General features: G+C 40.6%; 3 protein-coding genes across 6 annotated transcripts; all 3 read left to right on the top strand.

Moving 5' to 3' along the window:
- The first annotated feature begins 2,878 nt into the window (after positions 1-2,878).
- Positions 2,879-5,746, top strand: LOC103996475 (cytochrome P450 85A-like). Its single transcript, XM_009417398.3, has 9 exons — positions 2,879-3,091; positions 3,500-3,821; positions 3,997-4,146; positions 4,213-4,461; positions 4,540-4,626; positions 4,715-4,793; positions 4,861-4,967; positions 5,053-5,177; positions 5,349-5,746. The coding sequence occupies exons 1-9, from the start codon at positions 2,898-2,900 to the stop codon at positions 5,440-5,442; spliced, it is 1,407 nt and encodes a 468-aa protein (XP_009415673.2). The 5' UTR covers positions 2,879-2,897; the 3' UTR covers positions 5,443-5,746.
- A 2,318-nt stretch (positions 5,747-8,064) lies between these two features.
- On the top strand, positions 8,065-11,040 carry LOC103996055 (UDP-arabinopyranose mutase 1). The gene is made up of 4 exons (XM_009416860.3): positions 8,065-8,511; positions 9,787-10,037; positions 10,112-10,280; positions 10,451-11,040. Exons 1-4 carry the CDS (start codon positions 8,170-8,172, stop codon positions 10,805-10,807), a joined length of 1,119 nt encoding a protein of 372 aa, XP_009415135.2. The 5' UTR covers positions 8,065-8,169; the 3' UTR covers positions 10,808-11,040.
- Positions 11,041-12,004: 964 nt separating this feature from the next.
- On the top strand, positions 12,005-15,455 carry LOC103996056 (uncharacterized). 4 transcript variants are annotated; one of them, XM_065080570.1, is made up of 4 exons: positions 12,005-12,190; positions 13,517-13,735; positions 14,882-14,961; positions 15,071-15,455. In XM_065080570.1, the coding sequence occupies exons 1-3, from the start codon at positions 12,078-12,080 to the stop codon at positions 14,922-14,924; spliced, it is 375 nt and encodes a 124-aa protein (XP_064936642.1). In that variant the 5' UTR covers positions 12,005-12,077; the 3' UTR covers positions 14,925-14,961; positions 15,071-15,455. The 4 variants fall into 4 exon arrangements, with proteins under 4 accessions (XP_064936642.1, XP_018685437.2, XP_018685436.2 ...); XM_018829892.2 differs by having other exon boundaries at positions 15,067-15,455; XM_018829891.2 differs by having other exon boundaries at positions 14,882-15,455.
- Positions 15,456-19,004: the final 3,549 nt, after the last annotated feature.

Raw genomic sequence — 19,004 nt, 5'->3', positions numbered from 1 at the left:
GTCGTGTTAGATCGAACTGACTCACCGAACAAAAACCAAACCCGTCGTGAGTCGAAAATTTTAATTTATATTTAAAATAATATTTATGAATAAAAGAAAATAATATAAGGGAGTATTTATCGGTCCATGCATATTATTTATCTGACACGTTATCTACTTTATTCCAAAATAATATTATGCATTTATATCCAAAATTAATTTACCGGGTCAGTAAATGAATGACATGTAACATGATACCACATCATCATCATGGTCGAATACAGTCATCCATATTGGTTATAACTCAGAGGAGAAGAATTCATTGGTCAACTGTAACTTTGACTTTGAGGGGGAGGGGGGATCATGGACGGAAGACCAACTCGAACTTGCTGTAACATCATACCTGCGTCGCTTAGTACTCCATTGCCACAAGTTCAAGATGACGAAAACTAGTTTGCTGTAAATAAATAGTTGGACTTCTTCCGATTTCTCATAGAACATATCATTGCGAAGAAAATATTACGAGGGGAGAAAGTAAAAGTTGATAGAAACTTGTGAGTAATTGGGTTCGCTGGAGTGGAGATAAGTAGTTTGGGCTCGGTTAGAGCCATTATGCAACCCATTTCACCGGAGGAATTATGAGAGGTCAACGAGTCGAAGCGATGGGTCGGGTCCCCGGCCAACCGCTGCTACTGTTGGTGTTCGCTGGTGGTGGCATCCCTGTGCCTGTTCACGGACTCGAGGTAGCATGGCACAAGAAATAAAATGTCCACAATGGGGTGCAATTCTAGTACAGCCTGGTGTCCCTTCCTCAGAGAGCATGGAATCTAAACTTCCACTTGCTCTCATCTCTTCTTCCTCTGCTAATATTACAATGCTAGTAAATAGAGGAGGAGGAAGAAGAAGAAGAAGAAGAAGAGGCAGTAGACATTGGCCGACTGTCATTTTTATTTCGATTTATCGATAGGTTGATGATTATGTGGTGCAATCGTTTTTGCCCTTCTCCTTTATCCTCTGTGATGCTGCAGAAAGTAAATGCAAAGGGCATGAGGCCACATGGTTCAGATGTAGCTTTAGTGGAACAAACAACAACCAGTGCGTGCCCCTCCCTCGCATCAATCAATCAAACGAGGGGGACCAGTCGGGAGCTCGATCGAGCTATGTACATCGTGAAATAGGACGAACCCAGTGGACGAGGCTGACCGAGCACCACACCGGACCCGCCGCCTTTTATCAGGCAGCAGGCGGGGACCGGTGGGGTGGACATCGCCCACACGCGCACTGCAGGGGAGTGGGCCCGGCCTGTTCAGGCTCGGACGGCCCAGCCCATGTGCTTTACTGTCTCCCTGCCCTACCCCTGTTCCCGAACCACACCCGCATAAAGATCCTAACCACCCTCTCTTGGCATACCAACCCAACTACGTATAATCGAAGCAGCTCATACCATGCATTTATTATGCTGTCATGATTCCACAACGGGGAGAGAGAGAGTGAGAGAGGAGGGGATAAACTTGATGTCCTTGATTGGCTTGCTCGCTGTCAGTTGGTACCCCCAGTGTACTTGGTGTCAGCGAGAAGAGGAATTGAAAGTGATCGCAACTTTTTCGACATGTCTTCGTCCCATCACGAGCGAGGAAGGACAAGGACCTGACGCTGCTTGCAACGGGAAAGCCATCCACGGGTGCTGCCGCAGCGCATCTCTCCCCGTCCTCCATGAACACCGAGAAGCGAAGCACGCAGGTATGGATATTCTCTTCACGTGTACCCGTATCTGTACATGCCCTCCCTCGCCGGGTCTCTTGTGGTCTGAGACATCAGCTTTCTCTTGTGTGTTTGACCAGCTATCGCACCCATCATGTCGGTGTGGCGCCCATGGCCACTGAGGGGTCACTGTGCGTGTTCTATTTGCCGCTCACGTTTCACCTCCATATTGGTCGACGGGGCGGGGTTAGTATGGCCATGATTGGTGGGTCGGAGCATTGCCGCTGCTTGCCGGACGCATGCAGGCGGTGCGGCGCCGGTGACAATGGCCGCTGTCGCATGCGGCTTGGGCTTTGGGTTATCCGAGTGAGGAAGACTCGTATGGAACCAATCAGGCTCACCTTGATCTCGTATGTAAACAAATGAGCATGCAAAGAAATCATGCAGATTAAAGAATGCGTGAGGAGTTCTTGCTGTTCTAGCATTAGCCAACAGGACTGTTCGATCCTGCTGTGCCTCCACCTTGTATGTGGTCCTATACATCAAAAAGCACATATATTTTAGCTTTTTCTCTTGTGCCTCCGATGAGACATTCCGATAGAGTATAGTGTAATAAAAAGGACACGAGATCAAACTCCTCAAGGATGATGAAAGATGAGTGAACTTTAAACGTGAATCTTTGTGTGATCTCCCGCAGTAAATTTTGGAAGGAAATATTTCCGTAAATTCTTGCTTAATGTGTTGGCTCTCTTTCCTACATTTCACCGATCTGCTGCTTAAGAGTTACTAAATGTGGTGTTACTTGGGCGGATCAGATGGCATTGACAGGCATGCGTACGTTTTTTTGGGGTCACACAGCTGCTTTCTCCTTTGCTCCAATGGAGTGGATACCATGTGCCACCTCACCTTTGATGCCCAACACGCCCATCTCAATGCCCACCAAAAGCGTCCTCCTTTACCATCTGTCATCCGGTGCTTTTCACTTAAACATATGGACGATGCATGTAAAGATACACTGTAGGAGGCGCTAAAAGCTTCACTGTTGAGTGCTAATCACCTTCGGGATTCACGATTCACTCCCTCCTCTTCCCCCCACCCCCACCCACCCACAAATGGTATCCGCCTCCTCACAGGTGCTGGTGCTATATATATGCACGTGCATCCGAGGCCGGGGAGGAACGCCATTGCGTTTCTGCGACTCCCGAGGCGACGGTGAAATGGTGGTGGGCGTCGGAGCTGTTCTGGGGATCCTCCTCGGCCTCGTGTTTGTTTGCGGTGGCTTACTGAGGTGGAATGAGCTGCGGTACAGGAAGAAGGGGCTGCCTCCGGGGACGATGGGGTGGCCGGTCATCGGCGAGACCTCTGAGTTCCTCAAACAAGGCCCGACCTTCTTGAAGAACCAGAGAGCCCGGTGAGTTAATCTTGGTCATCTCCGTTGGATCTTCTCGGTGATTTCCTCATGCATTAGTTTCCTGATTGAGCCATTCTATGAAGTTTTTGAATCATTGATGCATGCGGTAGGAGGAACAAACACTTGGACTTGTTCGGTAGCAGAATCTCCTGATAATAATTGTGCTGCCGTCAATATGCTTATCTGCTGCTGAACGATTTGCTCTTCGTGGTACATAAACTGTGTTGTTCTGAAAGACTTCACCTCTGACATCATCTCCATCTTCAAGGCTGCAATGGTGTCCCTACAACTTCTCTCCCTAGCCTATAGCAGTTGCCTTAGGCCTTAAATCTCTTCTCCTGTTGTGGGAAAACTGAGGTTGTTGTCAAGCCCTCTGTTTTTGCTCATTTTGTCTGTTGGCCATCGCAGGTTTGGGAATCTGTTCAGGACACACATACTGGGGTGCCCTACAGTGATATGCATGGATGCAGAGGTGAATAGGTACATCATCGTGAATGAGGGGAAGGGCCTTGTTCCTGGTTATCCTCAGTCAATGGTGGATATGATGGGGAAATGGAATATTGCTGCGGTACATGGTCCCCAACACAAGGCCATGAGAAGTGCTATGCTTGGTCTTATTAGTCCCACTGCCATCCGGGACCAACTCCTCCCCAAGATTGATGAGTTCATGAGATCCTTCATCCGCAGCTGGAGTGACCAAGTCATAGACATCCAAGAGGAATCCAAGGAGGTTGGTAGATTCATAAACTCCATACTCTCGATAACGTTAATGCTCATTATAATGGAATAGTTCGCTTGTCGCATGCGACTCCTGCAATCCGTATGCTTTAATGCTTGATAGAGAGTCTTTGAGTGGTGAGATCGCCATCACATCTCACCTCTGAACTTGTTCTTGGATCATCCAGCTGTGGCTGCACTCGGCCTTGAAGCTGATTGCCAGCGTCGAAACCGGTCCGCTGGCCAGGGATCTCAAGTCGGAGATCAACAAACTTGTTCTGGGAACACTTGCCTTGCCTTTGAACTTTCCTGGCACGAATTATCGCCGTGGGATGCAGGTGAGGCTTGGTTTTTGTCTGCTTCCGCGTGTTCTTTCATTCGTTCTTGACGAATGGTTTCTACAGGCAAGGAGAAGCGTCGTGAGCATGCTGGAAAAACTCATGGAGGAGAGACGAGCCACTCCAAGCTCCCAACTTGACATGCTTGATTCCCTGCTGCGACCTGACGATCCCGCGAAACCGAAGCTGAGTGATGAGCAGATCATTGATCTGATCCTCACCCTCATCTACTCCGGGTTCGAAACTGTCTCCACCACCACGATGATGAGCGTCAAGTATCTCCATGATAACCCAAAAGTTCTCGAGGAATTGAGGGTAACATGATCAGAGCTGGTTCAAGCGTCGTAACTCTTCCTTTGATCGTCTCTTCTCACATATTTCCTTGGCTTGTAGAATGAACATTTTGCAATCAGTAAAAAGAAGTCCGCAAATGATCCACTGGACTGGAATGACTACAAATCCATGACTTTGACTCGCGCGGTACCCCATTCGATCGTCCCTTAGTTTCCATCTAATCAGCAAGCAAGCAAAACCAGCCTCACATGTGCGCTTGTTGTCGATGCTGCAGGTCATCTTTGAGACTCTGAGGCTGTCCACGGTTGTCAATGGGGTGCTGAGGAAGACAACCCAAGACATGGAAATAGGAGGTCTGCTTGCCGATCTCTTCCGTTAGTTACTGCTGCAAAGCTATAACATTTCTTCTTCCTTCGTCAGGATTTGTTGTTCCAAAGGGGTGGAGAATCTATGTCTACGTCAGAGAGCACAACTACGATCCCTTCCTTTATCCAGAACCATTCAAATTCAACCCTTGGAGATGGATGGTAAGAAAGCATGATGAGGTTCTTTCTGTGTCCATTCATCGAGAGATCATCTCATCAACCGTGCCATTCCTTCACCTAAACACAGGATCAAAGCTTGGAGTCGAACCAGTGCTTCATGCAGTTTGGAGGAGGTGGCAGGCTATGCCCAGGCAAAGAATTAGGAATAGTAGAGATAGCAATATTTCTCCACCACTTCGTCACCAAGTACAGGTATTGCCCGCATCGTCTTCGTCTTCGTCTTCAAGCTTCTCCATGAATGCATGCGCATCTTGGAAGGAAGCATTACAAAACATATCATGCAGTCACTCCCAACATGATTCAGCCTCATGCAAGGTTTTCAGAAACAGATCAACATCATTGTGTGTGGTTTTCCTGATGCAGATGGGAAGAAGTTGGAAGGCAGAAGCTATTGAAGTTTCCGAGAGTTGAAGCACCCAATGGGCTTCACATACGCGTATCCAATCTGCTGAATTGACATCATGTGCAGAAGTACAATAGGCTCACTAATAAATGCAACATCATAACCTCTTATCTTCTGCTGCAGATGATGAATGGGAATAAAACTATGAATTCGAAAAAGGACCGACTCTTTTCTCTTCATCAAGTAGAATATCAAGAAATAACAGCAGCTAAACACATCTGATCTTTTGAGAGAGTTCAAGAGAGATTGTGCAGAATCCCTTTTGGGTAAATCTTTCAGCACCAACTCTATTCTCACATGAAAAATGTGAGATAATGTGCTTTTTACAGCATCAAGTGAAACTTCACCAAAATGCACTGAATGCTGTGGGAATTTAACATCAGAATAATGATGAGGGTAAAAAAACATATCTTCAAAGTATCAAAATGCTCAACAAAATGGATTTGTGTTACACAAAAGGCTGTTTTGTTGCTTTGATGTTCTTATTGAAACCAAAGATAAAGGTGTGCAGTGGTGGATGATTCTCTCGTTAATGTGAGGTCCAAAGAGGGTTAATTTACAAGCCTCATCAAATACAATCGATAAAGAAAAGTCCGGAATGATTTGAAGAATAAAAATGATTGAAGAAAAGTGAATCGAACACCTGCCCAAAATTCAACTTTTAAGATGAAATAAAAAGGGAAAGTTGGGGAAAAAAATGTGTTTATAGGATTGCATGTGCCATAGACTAGTTGAGATTGAAATAAAATCCAAATTAAAAATTAGAATTAGTATACTTAAATTGAACCAAATCGATCGTTTAAATAAATTAAATTAATGAATCGATGATATGATATGAAGAACTCAGCCCAAATTGTAATCCGACCCCATCCAAGTAATTCATATTAATTCCTGATTTGGTATGGTCGGATGAACTCCGTTCTCGAACCGATGATTCTAGTTTCTAATTTTGGAGATTGGAATCAAACCGCACAAGGCTAGTTTTAGTTCTAGTTCTGATTTCTATTATGGTTCAAAGAGGTGGTTCTTATTTTTTTTTTACTTCTAATTTTCAGTTAAAAATAATTTAAAATAACAAAAAATCATATTTTTATTTTTAAGTTTGGATGATAATGCCATTTTGAAAAGAAGATGTATTTCAATATATGCAATTTGTCTAACGAAATAAAAAATAATATAAAATTATTGTCCATATAAGTATGGAATGTCTCTGATTGTTTCCTTAGTAGATATATCAAATACGTATTCATTACGAAGATATCTTATTTTTGTTTCATTATCTTGATCTAATTATCATTACATTCTGAAATTTTAATAGATTCGGAGTAGGAATATAGCCACCCCGTTGATTTTTTTTCAAAATCTAATACTATCCATTCGAACCAAAATCGAAACCAAATCTAAGGGTCTGATTAGTTCGATTTCAATTTTGACTCAATTCGATTATTGTATGATTTTGATTTTAATCGAACTGAGTTAGATCTATAATTCAATTTGCTTTATTTCTATATTATTTGATCCCAACTCGTTAAGGCATGTGTATATGAATTGGAAGGTAGGAGCTGACTAAGTTTGCCACAAGATCGAGACTGCTGCTCCAATTGGTCTTGGTGGCAGCGCCCAAGCAATGAAGAAGTTGACTTGACACCCGATCTAGTGGTGGTGGCTTTGGGTCAACGCATCCAAAATGTAGACTTGCTGAACTCTCTTTTTCGTTTTGGTGGATCGCAACCGCACGCCGTGACTCGGTGTTCTTCTTCCGTTGACTTATTTTAGATCACGAAGTAGTCAAAGAATCAGACATTTTTTATTATAAAAGAATCATGTCGATCGCTTCAGACATTTTTTATTATAAAAGAATCATTAACGTTTTTCCTTAAGTGAAAACATTAAGCTCACTATGTATTAACTATACGAAGAAGATTGAGGTATCGATAGATTTTTCGACGTAATCCCTTTCACTCCCAAATTAATAATATAAGATAAATACGTGTGGATACGAGTGGTAAAAAATGATCCTTTATGTTTATATTAAAAATAAAATTTATATTTTATCGTCTTGCCTTCGATGATTTTGGATAATAAGAGATGAGACAATCTCCAATTATCTACTCATTTATTCATATATCTACTCATTTATTCATATGGACAGATCGTTAGGAGGTAACTTTTATCATTTTCTTTTAATATGAACATCTTATGAAGATCATGTATTAGGTTATGATTGATCGTAAGTGGTTTTTCACATATATTCCTATCAAATCAAGTTATATTAACATAGAAACATTCACCTTTACTAATGAGAGGTAAGATAATCTCACAATAAACATCAAAATATTCTGCTCATACATGGAAAATAATAAGATAGAGAGAACATTCCACTCATATTCTCCTATGTTAACTCAGCTATAAAAAAATATTAATCTTATTATTGACTAAAATTACTTCTCGATTATTGACTTATGTATGAGAGACAAAGGTATGTCGACAACTTCACATTGTTAAACCTTCGTTAATTACATCGAATATGATCGAATTGAGTTGGATTGATCTCGAAATCACCGATTCATTACTATTTGTTGATTATTAAAATAGAGACTTTGTGATTACGATGATAAGAATATTAGAGATATTTTAGATAAATAATAAAATAATTATTGGCATACTTCAAAGGTGAGGGAGAGCGGAGACGGCGAGGCCGCAACTCTCTTCTTCTCCTCCTCCGCCTCCTCTCTCTCTCTCTCTCTCTCCCCGACCAAAGGAAAGATCTGATCTTCGAACATGGTGAGCGGGTCTTCCTTGACGTCGACGTCGACGCCGAGCATTTCCCTGCTCAAGGACGAGCTCGACATCGTGATCCCGACGATCCGCAACCTGGACTTCCTGGAGATGTGGCGCCCCTTCTTCCAGCCATACCACCTCATCATCGTCCAGGACGGCGAGCCCAGCAAGACGATCAGGGTCCCCGACGGCTTCGACTATAAGCTCTACAACCGCAACGACATCAACCGCATCCTCGGCCCCAAGGCCGCCTGCATCTCCTTCAAGGACTCCGCCTGCCGCTGCTTCGGTTACTTGATCTCCAAAAAGAAGTACATCTTCACCATCGACGACGACTGCTTCGTTAGTGTCTTCCCTTTCTCCCATTTTCATTATTTGTCTGTTCTTTTCATGCGGAGAGAGAGTCATGGCTCCTCTGGGAAATTGGGACAAGACTCGATTTTTCACTTGTATTTTGTTGTGATGCCGTTGACTTATTGGTCTGTTTCGTGGATCTGTTTCATTTCTGTTCTTCTTTTTCAAAATTCGTGCTTTTATCTGCAATTTGTTGTGTTGGCAGAATCTCCAAACTCCTAAGCAAATCTTAGTAATGTAGGGCACTCATTTTTTAAGCATTAATGTTGTCCATGAGTAACTTTACGCAATTTTTCTGCTGTATTTCCTGATCAGTCCAGTAGTTTAACTTCTATCAACTTTCTTGTTGGATCTGCCACATTCATTTGCTCTGGTAGATTTCAACCTTTTTTTCTTTCTATTTTCTGATCAATGTTCTTTCCTTCAATTAATTTTCCTATCAACAAAGCATTAAGCCACCATTTTTGTAATATATTTTTAAGCAAGTCTGTTGTCCTTACACTAACATTCAAGAGTTTCAATGGGAACTACTGTATGCTGGGTCTAGCAATTGCTGTGTGGTTCAGATGCAAATGCGGTGAATTAGTAGAAGTCACTGTTGGATTGTTCTCATGCTGATTTCTTGTAGTCATTGGTTTTCTCTTCTCTTACAATTAACATCTTGATGCAGTCTTGTAGTTCTTTTTTGTGTTCAATAAATTAACTAGAATGTCAATGCATAAAAGTGCAAAAATTAACTGTAATACCCTTGACCTTTATATCTTGATTGACGATTGTTCTATGAGGCATTTCCATCAAACAAAATTGACATTATTTGTCTCTATTACCAGTCAACGTTGTGCACTTCCATCTTTCCCTATGATTCTTATTGTCTTTACTACTACACCATTCAATTATTTACTAGTAAAGATTATTATCATCTGTTAAGTTTCTTTCTTAGTTATTCCTCTTGTTTATGTTATTACATCATTTAATTATTTGTTAGAAGAGTTTTTTTAATTATTTATTAGTTAAAAGAGCTGAAATAATTAATGTTAGCAGTAGGAGGAGAGTTAGAGGAAAACATATAAAGAATTCAATAGAAACTATAAATATAGACCCAAGTACTCAAACTTAACTAAGGATATGACTTTTTACCAATCTCAATGGTGGCAAAAGATCCATGTAGCCGATCCTAAATAGTTGGGACTTATAATTTTGTTGTTGTTGTAGAGATTTTACATTTAAACTGACTTTTGTGGCACCTCCTATATTCTGAAATAGGTTGCGAAAGATCCATCCGGCAAGGAGATTAATGCACTTGAGCAACACATAAAGAATCTCCTTTCCCCATCAACCCCATTCTTCTTTAATACTCTATATGACCCTTACCGTGAAGGTGCAGATTTTGTTCGCGGCTATCCTTTCAGCCTTCGTGAAGGAGTACAAACTGCTGTTTCTCATGGTCTCTGGCTTAACATTCCTGACTATGATGCCCCGACACAACTTGTTAAACCTCTTGAGAGAAATAAAAGGTGATAAATATAATGATAGACGTTCAAGTTTCTGTTGCTGGTTATTTGTACATTTAATAACATCTGTGTATCAGGTACGTTGATGCGGTTCTCACGGTGCCAATGGGAACATTATTTCCCATGTGCGGGATGAATCTAGCATTCAATCGTGAGCTTATTGGCCCTGCAATGTATTTTGGACTCATGGGTGATGGTCAGCCTATTGGACGTTATGATGATATGTGGGCAGGATGGTGTATGAAGGTTGGCTGATTTGCCTTTTACTGTTGTGTTCTCAGTTCTAAATATCTTTCTATTTTATGATAACGTTGTTTCACTGTCTTGTTCAATTTGATTAAAACTTTGTGGGAACTTGTATTTGATCTGTTCTTGGTATTCCTTCAGTATTGCCATCTAAGTTTGGTGTTTTTCAGGTGATCTGCGACCACCTAGGCTTGGGCGTGAAGACAGGCTTGCCCTACATTTGGCACAGCAAGGCGAGCAATCCTTTTGTGAACCTTAAAAAGGAATACAAGGGGATCTACTGGCAAGAAGAGCTGATCCCCTTCTTCCAAACTGCTGTCCTTCCCAAGGAGTGCACCACAGTACAGACGTGTTATCTTGAGCTCTCTAAGCTGGTCAAGGCAAAGCTTGGAAAGGTGGATGACTACTTCAATAAGCTCGCCGATGCCATGGTCACATGGATTGAGGCTTGGGATGAGCTCAACCCATCTGAGAATCCTGGCAGTACAGCCGCTGTTAAACCCAATGGCGCTGCTAAGGGTAAATAGAATAGATTGCGTCCAAAGTTTATCACCTAATCCACCACAATTCTTCAGTTAGGATCATTGGACTTCAGCATATCCATACGCAATTATTTTCATTTTCATTCTCTTTTTAACTCTTCTCAAGTACCCTTTATGGTGGCTTGGTATTTTGCCCCTCCCATTTAGTGAACTCAGTGTTTTCTTATACTTGGACTACAATATGACAATAAAGCACTTTATCCCCCAGTTGCTGGTTATAGGTTGGCATGATGGTGATGCTCAATGATTCCATGTGGTGGAGTTGGATGGTTTCTTTCCTTAGAAATATATCATATTGTGACTCAAATCAAGACTTTGGAGTCCTCCTTATAAGCTCTTTTGTGCTGTCAAGCAGCTGACTTACCTGTCTTTTTGGCTTCAGTGGATCTCTTCTATAATTGTAATCTGAACTTTGAGACTGTTTGTTTGCAGCCATTACTTCTTAGTAGGCATTCCTGCTGTTTCACTCTGTTACAAGCTTAGAAGAGATGTGTTCATGTTGAAGCTCTGAGAAGAGGAAACAATTTGATATCCATCTTATTCACATGTCACATCAAAATATTCTTAATTTTTAATTAAGTTTGTTAATGGCAATCTCTTTACTATGGGAAATCTTTTTAAAAATAATAAAATATAATTTGATATTAAAGGATATTTAAATCATTTTATGAGGACGAAAGAAAATAAAATTTTGTTTATAATTCTTTCATCCATCTCTACATGGAAAGTTTCATCACTTGCAAATTTCTTCCAAGCCGCATCAGATTACAGCTACGCCTTCAGTTCAAGAAGAAAGATGATCTAAAACGAGATCCAAACACCAAAAAAGCTGAGACCTTTTCTAGGGTTTCGGAACCGAGAGGAACATTTCGGTCAAATGCCGAGATCGATTCGTTGAATCGAGCAACCCGCAAAGTGTTCCAACACGAGATCGTCGCCGAAACCGGAAGGCAGAAACCAGAAACCCTAAGCCGGTCACGGCCGGGTACACGCGCTGGAGGTGGCGGATCCTCTCCAATTCCAGTATTAAATAGAAACCATGTTCTCATATCGGAACCGTAAGCCGGGTGGAACCCACGCGCCATTTAAAAATAGGAAACGTCCGATTACCAAGCGCAGCAATTGTAGGGGATCCCCACGCCTTGTCCACAAGCTTATATAACCTTATCCACCTCCCTCTGATGAAGCCCGCCTCTGTTGCTGCTCTTCTACCGAGCAGCTTCATCACCCTTCGCTGCTACCATCAATCTTGAGTATGGAGAATCTCACAGCGAGCGAGATTGCAGGATTCGGGGTGGGGGCGCTTCTGTTGTGCGCCACCATAGCTGCCCCAAGAGTTGATGCCTTCATCTCAGCCTCTCAGAGGAGGTCAGTCCCCATATCTTCAGGCAAACATACTTCCTACCCTTCCTTGAAAAGTCCCCTTGAACAGGTCAAATTAGATTCACAAGTAATCTTTCTCTTAGCAATGTTTCAGTAGATATAATGGTTGCTGCACTGACAGCTAATCGTAAGGCCGCAATGCTTAGCAATTTAGCTGTTCATAGCTTTTTTGTTTGTTATTTAGCGTTATTAGCTTGACGATCGTTGACAATTGGTGCTATTATTTTGATTGTTTATCGTGTTAGACAAGGGAAGAGAGAAGACTCATTAGTTTGCGTGACTAATATCCAGTCCTTTACATGTTTAAAGCACTTATAGCAGCAATGACTTAAGATTGATAATAAATGAGAAACATAATAAAAGTGACGATAATACTACAAATGATTATGGCTGTCATTATAGTAGGAGTTATTTGTCTTCTGATGATTGAAGTCATTTGAATTTATCGGTATTGCTACTTATACATAGTCGAGCTTGAATAAGATCTGTGACATGGAGAAGAAAATTGACATGTATATTTCATGTGAAATTTGATGTTTAATTGTTTCACGATGTCTTTAGAGGATACACAACCTTTGGAAATTGATGGTCTAGATTGTTGTTTTTAAGTTCGCACAATTGGAATGTTTGGGTTGAACGAGCGGTTCCGTGCTTTGCCTTGCAAGAGTAACCAAAATGAGGAAATTGTTTTGCTCTGCTCTCCTCTGAAAATGAAAGAAAAGAACACAAATTTTATCGCAAGTGGAAAGCTAGAATGATTGCAATCACATAGAAATTTTGGTTTCCAAAACTGTAATTAAGAAAAAAAAAACTATGATTTAAAGAAAATACAAAGGATCCTACTTCCTGACATCCAACTTTTTCCGTTTCTTGATGGAACTCATATAGAACCTACAAGAGTTGTACAAGTTCTTTGTTGGTAAACTTTCCATTCTTTCTTTTAGAGGACTGGCTTCAGTGAGAAAGTACAAGCTCTGAAGCAGATTAATTCATACCTTTTTCAGTTCCTATTCATTATTTGGAAGGAATTTATGCTAAAATTCAGTCGTAATTAATTGTGCTCATGATGTAAGTAGAAGCACTATTATGTCATACTGCTACAATCATGTGAGATATTTTACCCAATGCAAATTGGTTTCTGTTTGAAACCTCTGCTGTGTCTAACATGTAAGGAAAAACTTCGCTTAGTCCTTACATGAGTTGGATATAGATTCTTGAAGCTAATATAGATGTCCATGATGGAAAAAAATTGTCGAGTTATAAAATTTTGTTTTTCTTTTTATTTGCAATCATTCCATTCAGTTATTACAGGTCTTTGGATATGTGTAAGAGATGTGGCAATCTAAGGATGATAGCATGCTCGCAGTGCAAAGGAATAGGCTCAGTTAAGAAAGGAGGAGCTTTTGGCTTCAGAGTTCTGGAAGCGATTTACGAATCTCTGGAAGACAGAAATACACCAAAACAATTGGTACCATGCATCAACTGTCAATCTAAGGGGCGCTTGCCATGTCCTAACTGTTCCAAGCTTCCGTGAGTTTTGGCACTATAAGTTGAACACTGATATTGTATTCATCTTTTTGTTCCTTTCAACTTATGCTCTCCCATGTGCTTTTAAATAATTGGTTTAATCATTTTCCGGAGCTGCTTATCATGTATAATATTTTCTTGTCATTGACGCGATATTTTTGAAGTCTATCCTGAAAAAAGGGGAAAAAACGCAATCTACTTGGTTAAACAACAATAATTGTTTTAGCCTTTCATTTCGAACTATACTCATGTTGTGATGCACATATGCTGATGTAGTTATCTTGTTCAAAGGGGTGCTAGCATGTCATGCTAACTTTTATAGACACTTACACGTATGCTTCCTATCTTTTACATGCTTTTGTGCTTTTCAGATAAATGTGCTTGCTTATTGGCCTACGAGGAATATGTTCCTCTCTCTCCGAGATAGCTCTGATTTTGTGCGAATTATGCTTGTTCGTCGCATCAATGAAACCAACAATTGGGTTGGCATAGCGGTCATATCCTGGTCTGGCGGTGCATCTACGTGGTACTTCCACAACAAAGATGCACTCTTCAGAATATGGCTATCGTATCCGAAGAATATTAGTAACTTATTTTGCTCAACTCCAGGCCTTTTCAGAGTAGTTCCAATTCACTTGGTTCACTTTAATACTTTTAAGGTTTTGTCCACTCATGTCCTTGTATATGTGATGGTACTAAAATTTTCATGTGACAGATCATAAAACTCATGAGGTAGCTTCTACTCCACGTGATTTTTTTTCCTTTCTCATTTGCAACTGTATCAGAACTATTGGTACATATGTTGAATACATATGCAAAATTTATTCAGTTGATTTCTTTTATCGCTTATCTCTCATCAGCTAATAAGAATTGACTTCCTTTGAAACTTATCGTTGTTGACTCAGAGTCTGAATTATAGCTCGAACATCCAGAAAATTTTGTCATATCCCTATGTCTCCCAGATTTAAGCCTTTCAGGTAGGTATCTTCTGTGAAGAACGTCTCCTTGTATGCAAATCCCATAATGCTCAAGCATAGAAATTTTCGGTTGATTAGAAACTGATTTGAATATAATGCTGTTATCAATAACTGTACATTACAGGTCGTTTTGAGGCTGTATGTAACTATGGATTATATCTGATATTTCCAGAGTTAAGCAATTCACGAAGCTTCACAATATCCTCACCGTGTGAGTGCACACACCCTAATGCTCAGAAATCGCCGGATTTGGTAATGTTGATGTCGCAATTTATATATTCGACAATGTCGATGTCTCAATTTATCGAAGAAAATAAATACTAGTTGTGATGATTTGATGATCTCTTCCTGTGCCAGCCAGTGTCAGATCTTCAGTGCTTTGCGCAATGTTTACTGCCTAGGATGTGGAATTGTTAGGCAGCATCCACAATGTGAATTGATGGTTTAACTTGCATACTGAAGCAGTAGCTGACATGAGACTGTCTTAGGATTTCGTGGCTGGTATTTAGTTTTACTTACTTGCAAATCATGTGCTATAAACTTCAGAGGATTTATTACAGTTGGTCTCTAAACCAAGAAATTGAGGGATATGGTGTTCACTCACAATCCTGCATGCTATTGAAGTCATTTTATTTTGCAGAAACATGCATTTGTTCAGCTGTCTCTCTGCAACTTAATGGCTTGTAGATGATAAAAAGTGTTTGTACATGGTCCATCTGATTGCACAAAAGAAGACATGAGTCCCAGTCCCAAGTCTTTATTCCCTAGAAAAGTATTAGTGGTCTTTCACTGATGTCTCATCCCAAGCTTTTTTATATCATGTTTGCTGGTCAGTGAAATTTGTACGTTATTATCATGTACGAGTATTAATCACCCAATCAGGACTTGACGCATCATGAATTACGATAGATCGGGCTCACGTTAACTCGATGAGAATATACCTTTGCGCTCGGCACCCGGTGAACAGTTGTTTATGGACTTGTAATTATTTATTTTACCTTATAAAGTCATTATTTTTCTTATTCTTCTCTTTTCTCTTATGCACGTAAGGTGTTCGCTGAATTGCTTGTAAAGCTTCCCTTTCCGTAAGACGTCGGGATTTCTCCGTCGTTCGTTTTCGAACTAATCGACTTTCTCTTTTACAGATCCTTCGAGTCCTAAGTGAGATTACAAATTGATCGATCCTTTCCGGACGCATATCGCAAAGGCGCGTCACGACTTAGGCAATCTTAGTTAAGTCCGAGTAGTTTGCGCGACGGTGCTTCGTGACTTAGGCAACTCAACCTAAGTTCGCATCTTTGCCGCAAAAGTGCCTTACGGTTTAGGCAATTCCAACTAAGTCCGTGACAATAAAGAATATTCACCTAAATCAACATGGATTCGTATATGAGATTCTCTCTCTTCTCCTTATTATACGTTTCCACCTCGAGGTTTCGGCCCACACTCGAAGGGAACGAACTCACTCAAAAAGCTCGCGACGTCAATCTTTTCTTCTTGACTCTCAACGATATTCAAATTTCTGCAAAGTGTTTGGACCATACACAACTTGGATTGACAATGAGACTAAAAAGTGTTTCAGTGTGCTCAACAAAGTTGGAGAGGAGCCACAGTTTGAACTGGCATTTGGTACCTCATCTCACTTGCCCTGCCATCATTTTGCTGCACCCGATGCAGGCTGACAGCCCGAGGAGGAGCATCGAGTTACTTTCGCCACACTTGGATGCCACAGGAAAGCCACCACAACAGTCCTGATGCGGGAGCAAGCGAGTACAGAGCTCAGTGGTGGAGAACATGAGCATGATGGGTCAAAAGATAGGGAACAACTCGAAAAGATGAACTCGGAAGTGATGTGGAGTGACCAAATCTGCCGATCTAATCCAAGTATGATCATGTTGCTATGAATTGATATAGGAATTCCTTTGTTTATTTATTTGTCAAAGTAATTTTCATTTATTAAACCAACCATATGGTGTCAATTAATGACTAAAGAATTGAGTTGTGTGAGCAATTATAAGTTCCAAAGACATTTTTTGTAGTTCAAACTAATCACATATTAAAAATCCTAAAACTATTATATATTTTTTCGCTCAAATTCAAAAAAAATTTCCTGCTCAAAATGTACAGTGTTTTTTTAATAAAAAAATATATTATACAGTATTTTTAATTTAAAACATATTTTTAAAAAATACTACATAATATTTTTACGAATAAAAATTAACTCATAAAACACTGTAAAGAGTTGGCAAAATTATATAGTATTTTGAGAATTAAAAAAAAGAAATATTGAGGGTGAAAATGAAAGGAAAGAAATATATAAGCAGAAGAGAGTGATGGCGGATGTGACATCCGTGTCAGCAACTCATAATTCCACGTCTACTGTACAATTATGAGGCGTGACTGCTCGAGGTGACAACAACAATGTCAGGTGCGACCACTCCGGCCACGACTTTAGTCACCCCTTTTCTCCCGACCTTGGGAACGACGACTGAGAAAGAATACCGATATGATCAATCTTGACCGATCTAACGTGATTCAAATTGATCTCTTTTTTGTTTTGTTTTTAGTATTGTTATATCTGAAATAATACAAGTTCTCGATGTTTAGAGAAACTTTCCTTTATTCAATTGCTTTGACGATGGAATATTCTTGCATATTCAATTGGCGCATTGTCATAGAGATGATTAATAATAATAATAATTATATATATATATATATATATAGTTTTACTGAAAAAAGAAAAGCACAGGCATGTTCGGGCAGCTACTTATGTCGCGACTCGTGGTACCGCTCGAAGCCAGGAATACTGACACGGGCTAAAGCGTCTCATGGGGTGTGACTTGAGTCGTGGGTGAAGTCGGAAAAGAGCAGTACCCGAAGCGTCGGCCTCAGCCCGCAGGGGGGGGGGGACAGCCAACACGCGCAAGGACGAGTTGAACAGCGACTCTGGTGACGGGATCGGTCGAAGGCGTCGCATACGGCAACGGGACGACTGTAGACCACGGAACAGTGATGGAGGCCCGCCTCGAGCCCTTCTCCCTTTGGTCCGTGCACGGCGGGTCCCGCCCCCGTCCTCCCCACCTTTGGCCTTCCCTAACGTGCTCCTGCCTCCCATCTCCCGCTCTCTTCCTCTTCTTCCTCGGAACAACCAAAACGATGGGAAAACAGAGACTCTAAGAGAGAGAGAGAGAGTACTGACGACGACGACACAAGCATGTGTGCATGGATGAACTCGATATACTTATAAGCGGACCTAATTACTGCCAAGGCATTCACATCGGCTTCATGTCAAGAGTAAAAACAAAGAGAAAAAAGAGATGCTGTTTTTTCTTGAGAAGTTAATTTGCTTCAGGAAAAGAATTAATCTTATAATTAATGAAATAAAAAATGTCATGTAGTCGATGGGATTTTGGTGTCAATCGATAAGGGTAAACGCTTTTTAGAGTGACAAACAAGTATTATTACCCAATGGATTTGAAGTAACGTTGATGAAAGAATATATCTGAATTCCATGACTTGTTAGCTTAGGAACATATGCCCATCAAGTGTCCTATCATCAAGTCATTTCCATGAGGACTACTACTACACGTCTCCTTTTCATGGACAAATGGTGAGGTACTCCGGGAGAGTTTGGTCATGACAACAATGTCCAACTTCTTTGCATGATAATTAGCCTTTTTCTCCTTAAAAGGATCACTTTAGAATGACTCAAATATTAAATGAGAGTTGTAATAGTTTCTTAAAACACAAAGAAGATTGTGATGAGACAAGTTTAAGGTTGGATTACGATCTAATTAACTTGCAAAGGTTCTTTCAGGTTTATCAAACTTAGAACACACAACTTTAGTCTCCAACGTAAATTGCTAGCTAAAAGTGAAACATGCAGTATCATCTAAAGAACGGTATCATATTCTTTTTAGGCTGTACGATTACATGACTCATCAAGTCTCACATCACATAAACTCAGAATCAAGTAGTCTTATCTGTCCAAAGGAAAACATATATTCTTTCATCCAATCATTCTTTTTCTACGAAATTTGTCTCCTTTTATCCTAATCGCACCATTGATATGGTCGATTTTGATCGTTAATTCGACGTGATTCATAAAGAGAGAAAGAAGTTCTATTGAATGGAGGAGAATATATTTCACATAAACACGAAGAACATGGATTTCTCGTACCTTTGCATCAGTTTCCAGATAGAAATTAATCCAAACCTCTCTTTTGATGCTCTGAGTCGTATCATGTCGATCTCAAAAGCATTTGCCGAAAGATAAGACAGCACATCTCATACTACGA

This window comes from Musa acuminata, chromosome BXJ1-8 (assembly GCF_036884655.1).
Source record: "Musa acuminata AAA Group cultivar baxijiao chromosome BXJ1-8, Cavendish_Baxijiao_AAA, whole genome shotgun sequence".
Classification (NCBI taxonomy): domain Eukaryota; kingdom Viridiplantae; phylum Streptophyta; class Magnoliopsida; order Zingiberales; family Musaceae; genus Musa; species Musa acuminata.
The sequence above is the reverse complement of the archived record's forward strand: the minus strand, read 5'-3'. Positions and strand labels throughout refer to the sequence as shown.

What these genes read in the sequence shown, in the direction of transcription:
- LOC103996475 (XM_009417398.3), top strand. Translation starts at nt 2,898, where the DNA reads ATGGTGGTGGGCGTCGGAGCTGTTCTGGGGATCCTCCTCGGCCTCGTG. An exon ending in CCATGACTTTGACTCGCGCG is followed by an intron (nt 4,627 to 4,714) that starts GTACCCCATTCG and finishes TCGATGCTGCAG; the next exon opens with GTCATCTTTGAGACTCTGAG. An exon ending in TCAACCCTTGGAGATGGATG is followed by an intron (nt 4,968 to 5,052) that starts GTAAGAAAGCAT and finishes ACCTAAACACAG; the next exon opens with GATCAAAGCTTGGAGTCGAA.
- LOC103996055 (XM_009416860.3), top strand. Translation starts at nt 8,170, where the DNA reads ATGGTGAGCGGGTCTTCCTTGACGTCGACGTCGACGCCGAGCATTTCC. An exon ending in CCTCTTGAGAGAAATAAAAG is followed by an intron (nt 10,038 to 10,111) that starts GTGATAAATATA and finishes TCTGTGTATCAG; the next exon opens with GTACGTTGATGCGGTTCTCA. An exon ending in GGGCAGGATGGTGTATGAAG is followed by an intron (nt 10,281 to 10,450) that starts GTTGGCTGATTT and finishes GGTGTTTTTCAG; the next exon opens with GTGATCTGCGACCACCTAGG.
- LOC103996056 (XM_065080570.1), top strand. Translation starts at nt 12,078, where the DNA reads ATGGAGAATCTCACAGCGAGCGAGATTGCAGGATTCGGGGTGGGGGCG. An exon ending in ATCTCAGCCTCTCAGAGGAG is followed by an intron (nt 12,191 to 13,516) that starts GTCAGTCCCCAT and finishes CAGTTATTACAG; the next exon opens with GTCTTTGGATATGTGTAAGA. An exon ending in CCTAACTGTTCCAAGCTTCC is followed by an intron (nt 13,736 to 14,881) that starts GTGAGTTTTGGC and finishes TGATATTTCCAG; the next exon opens with AGTTAAGCAATTCACGAAGC.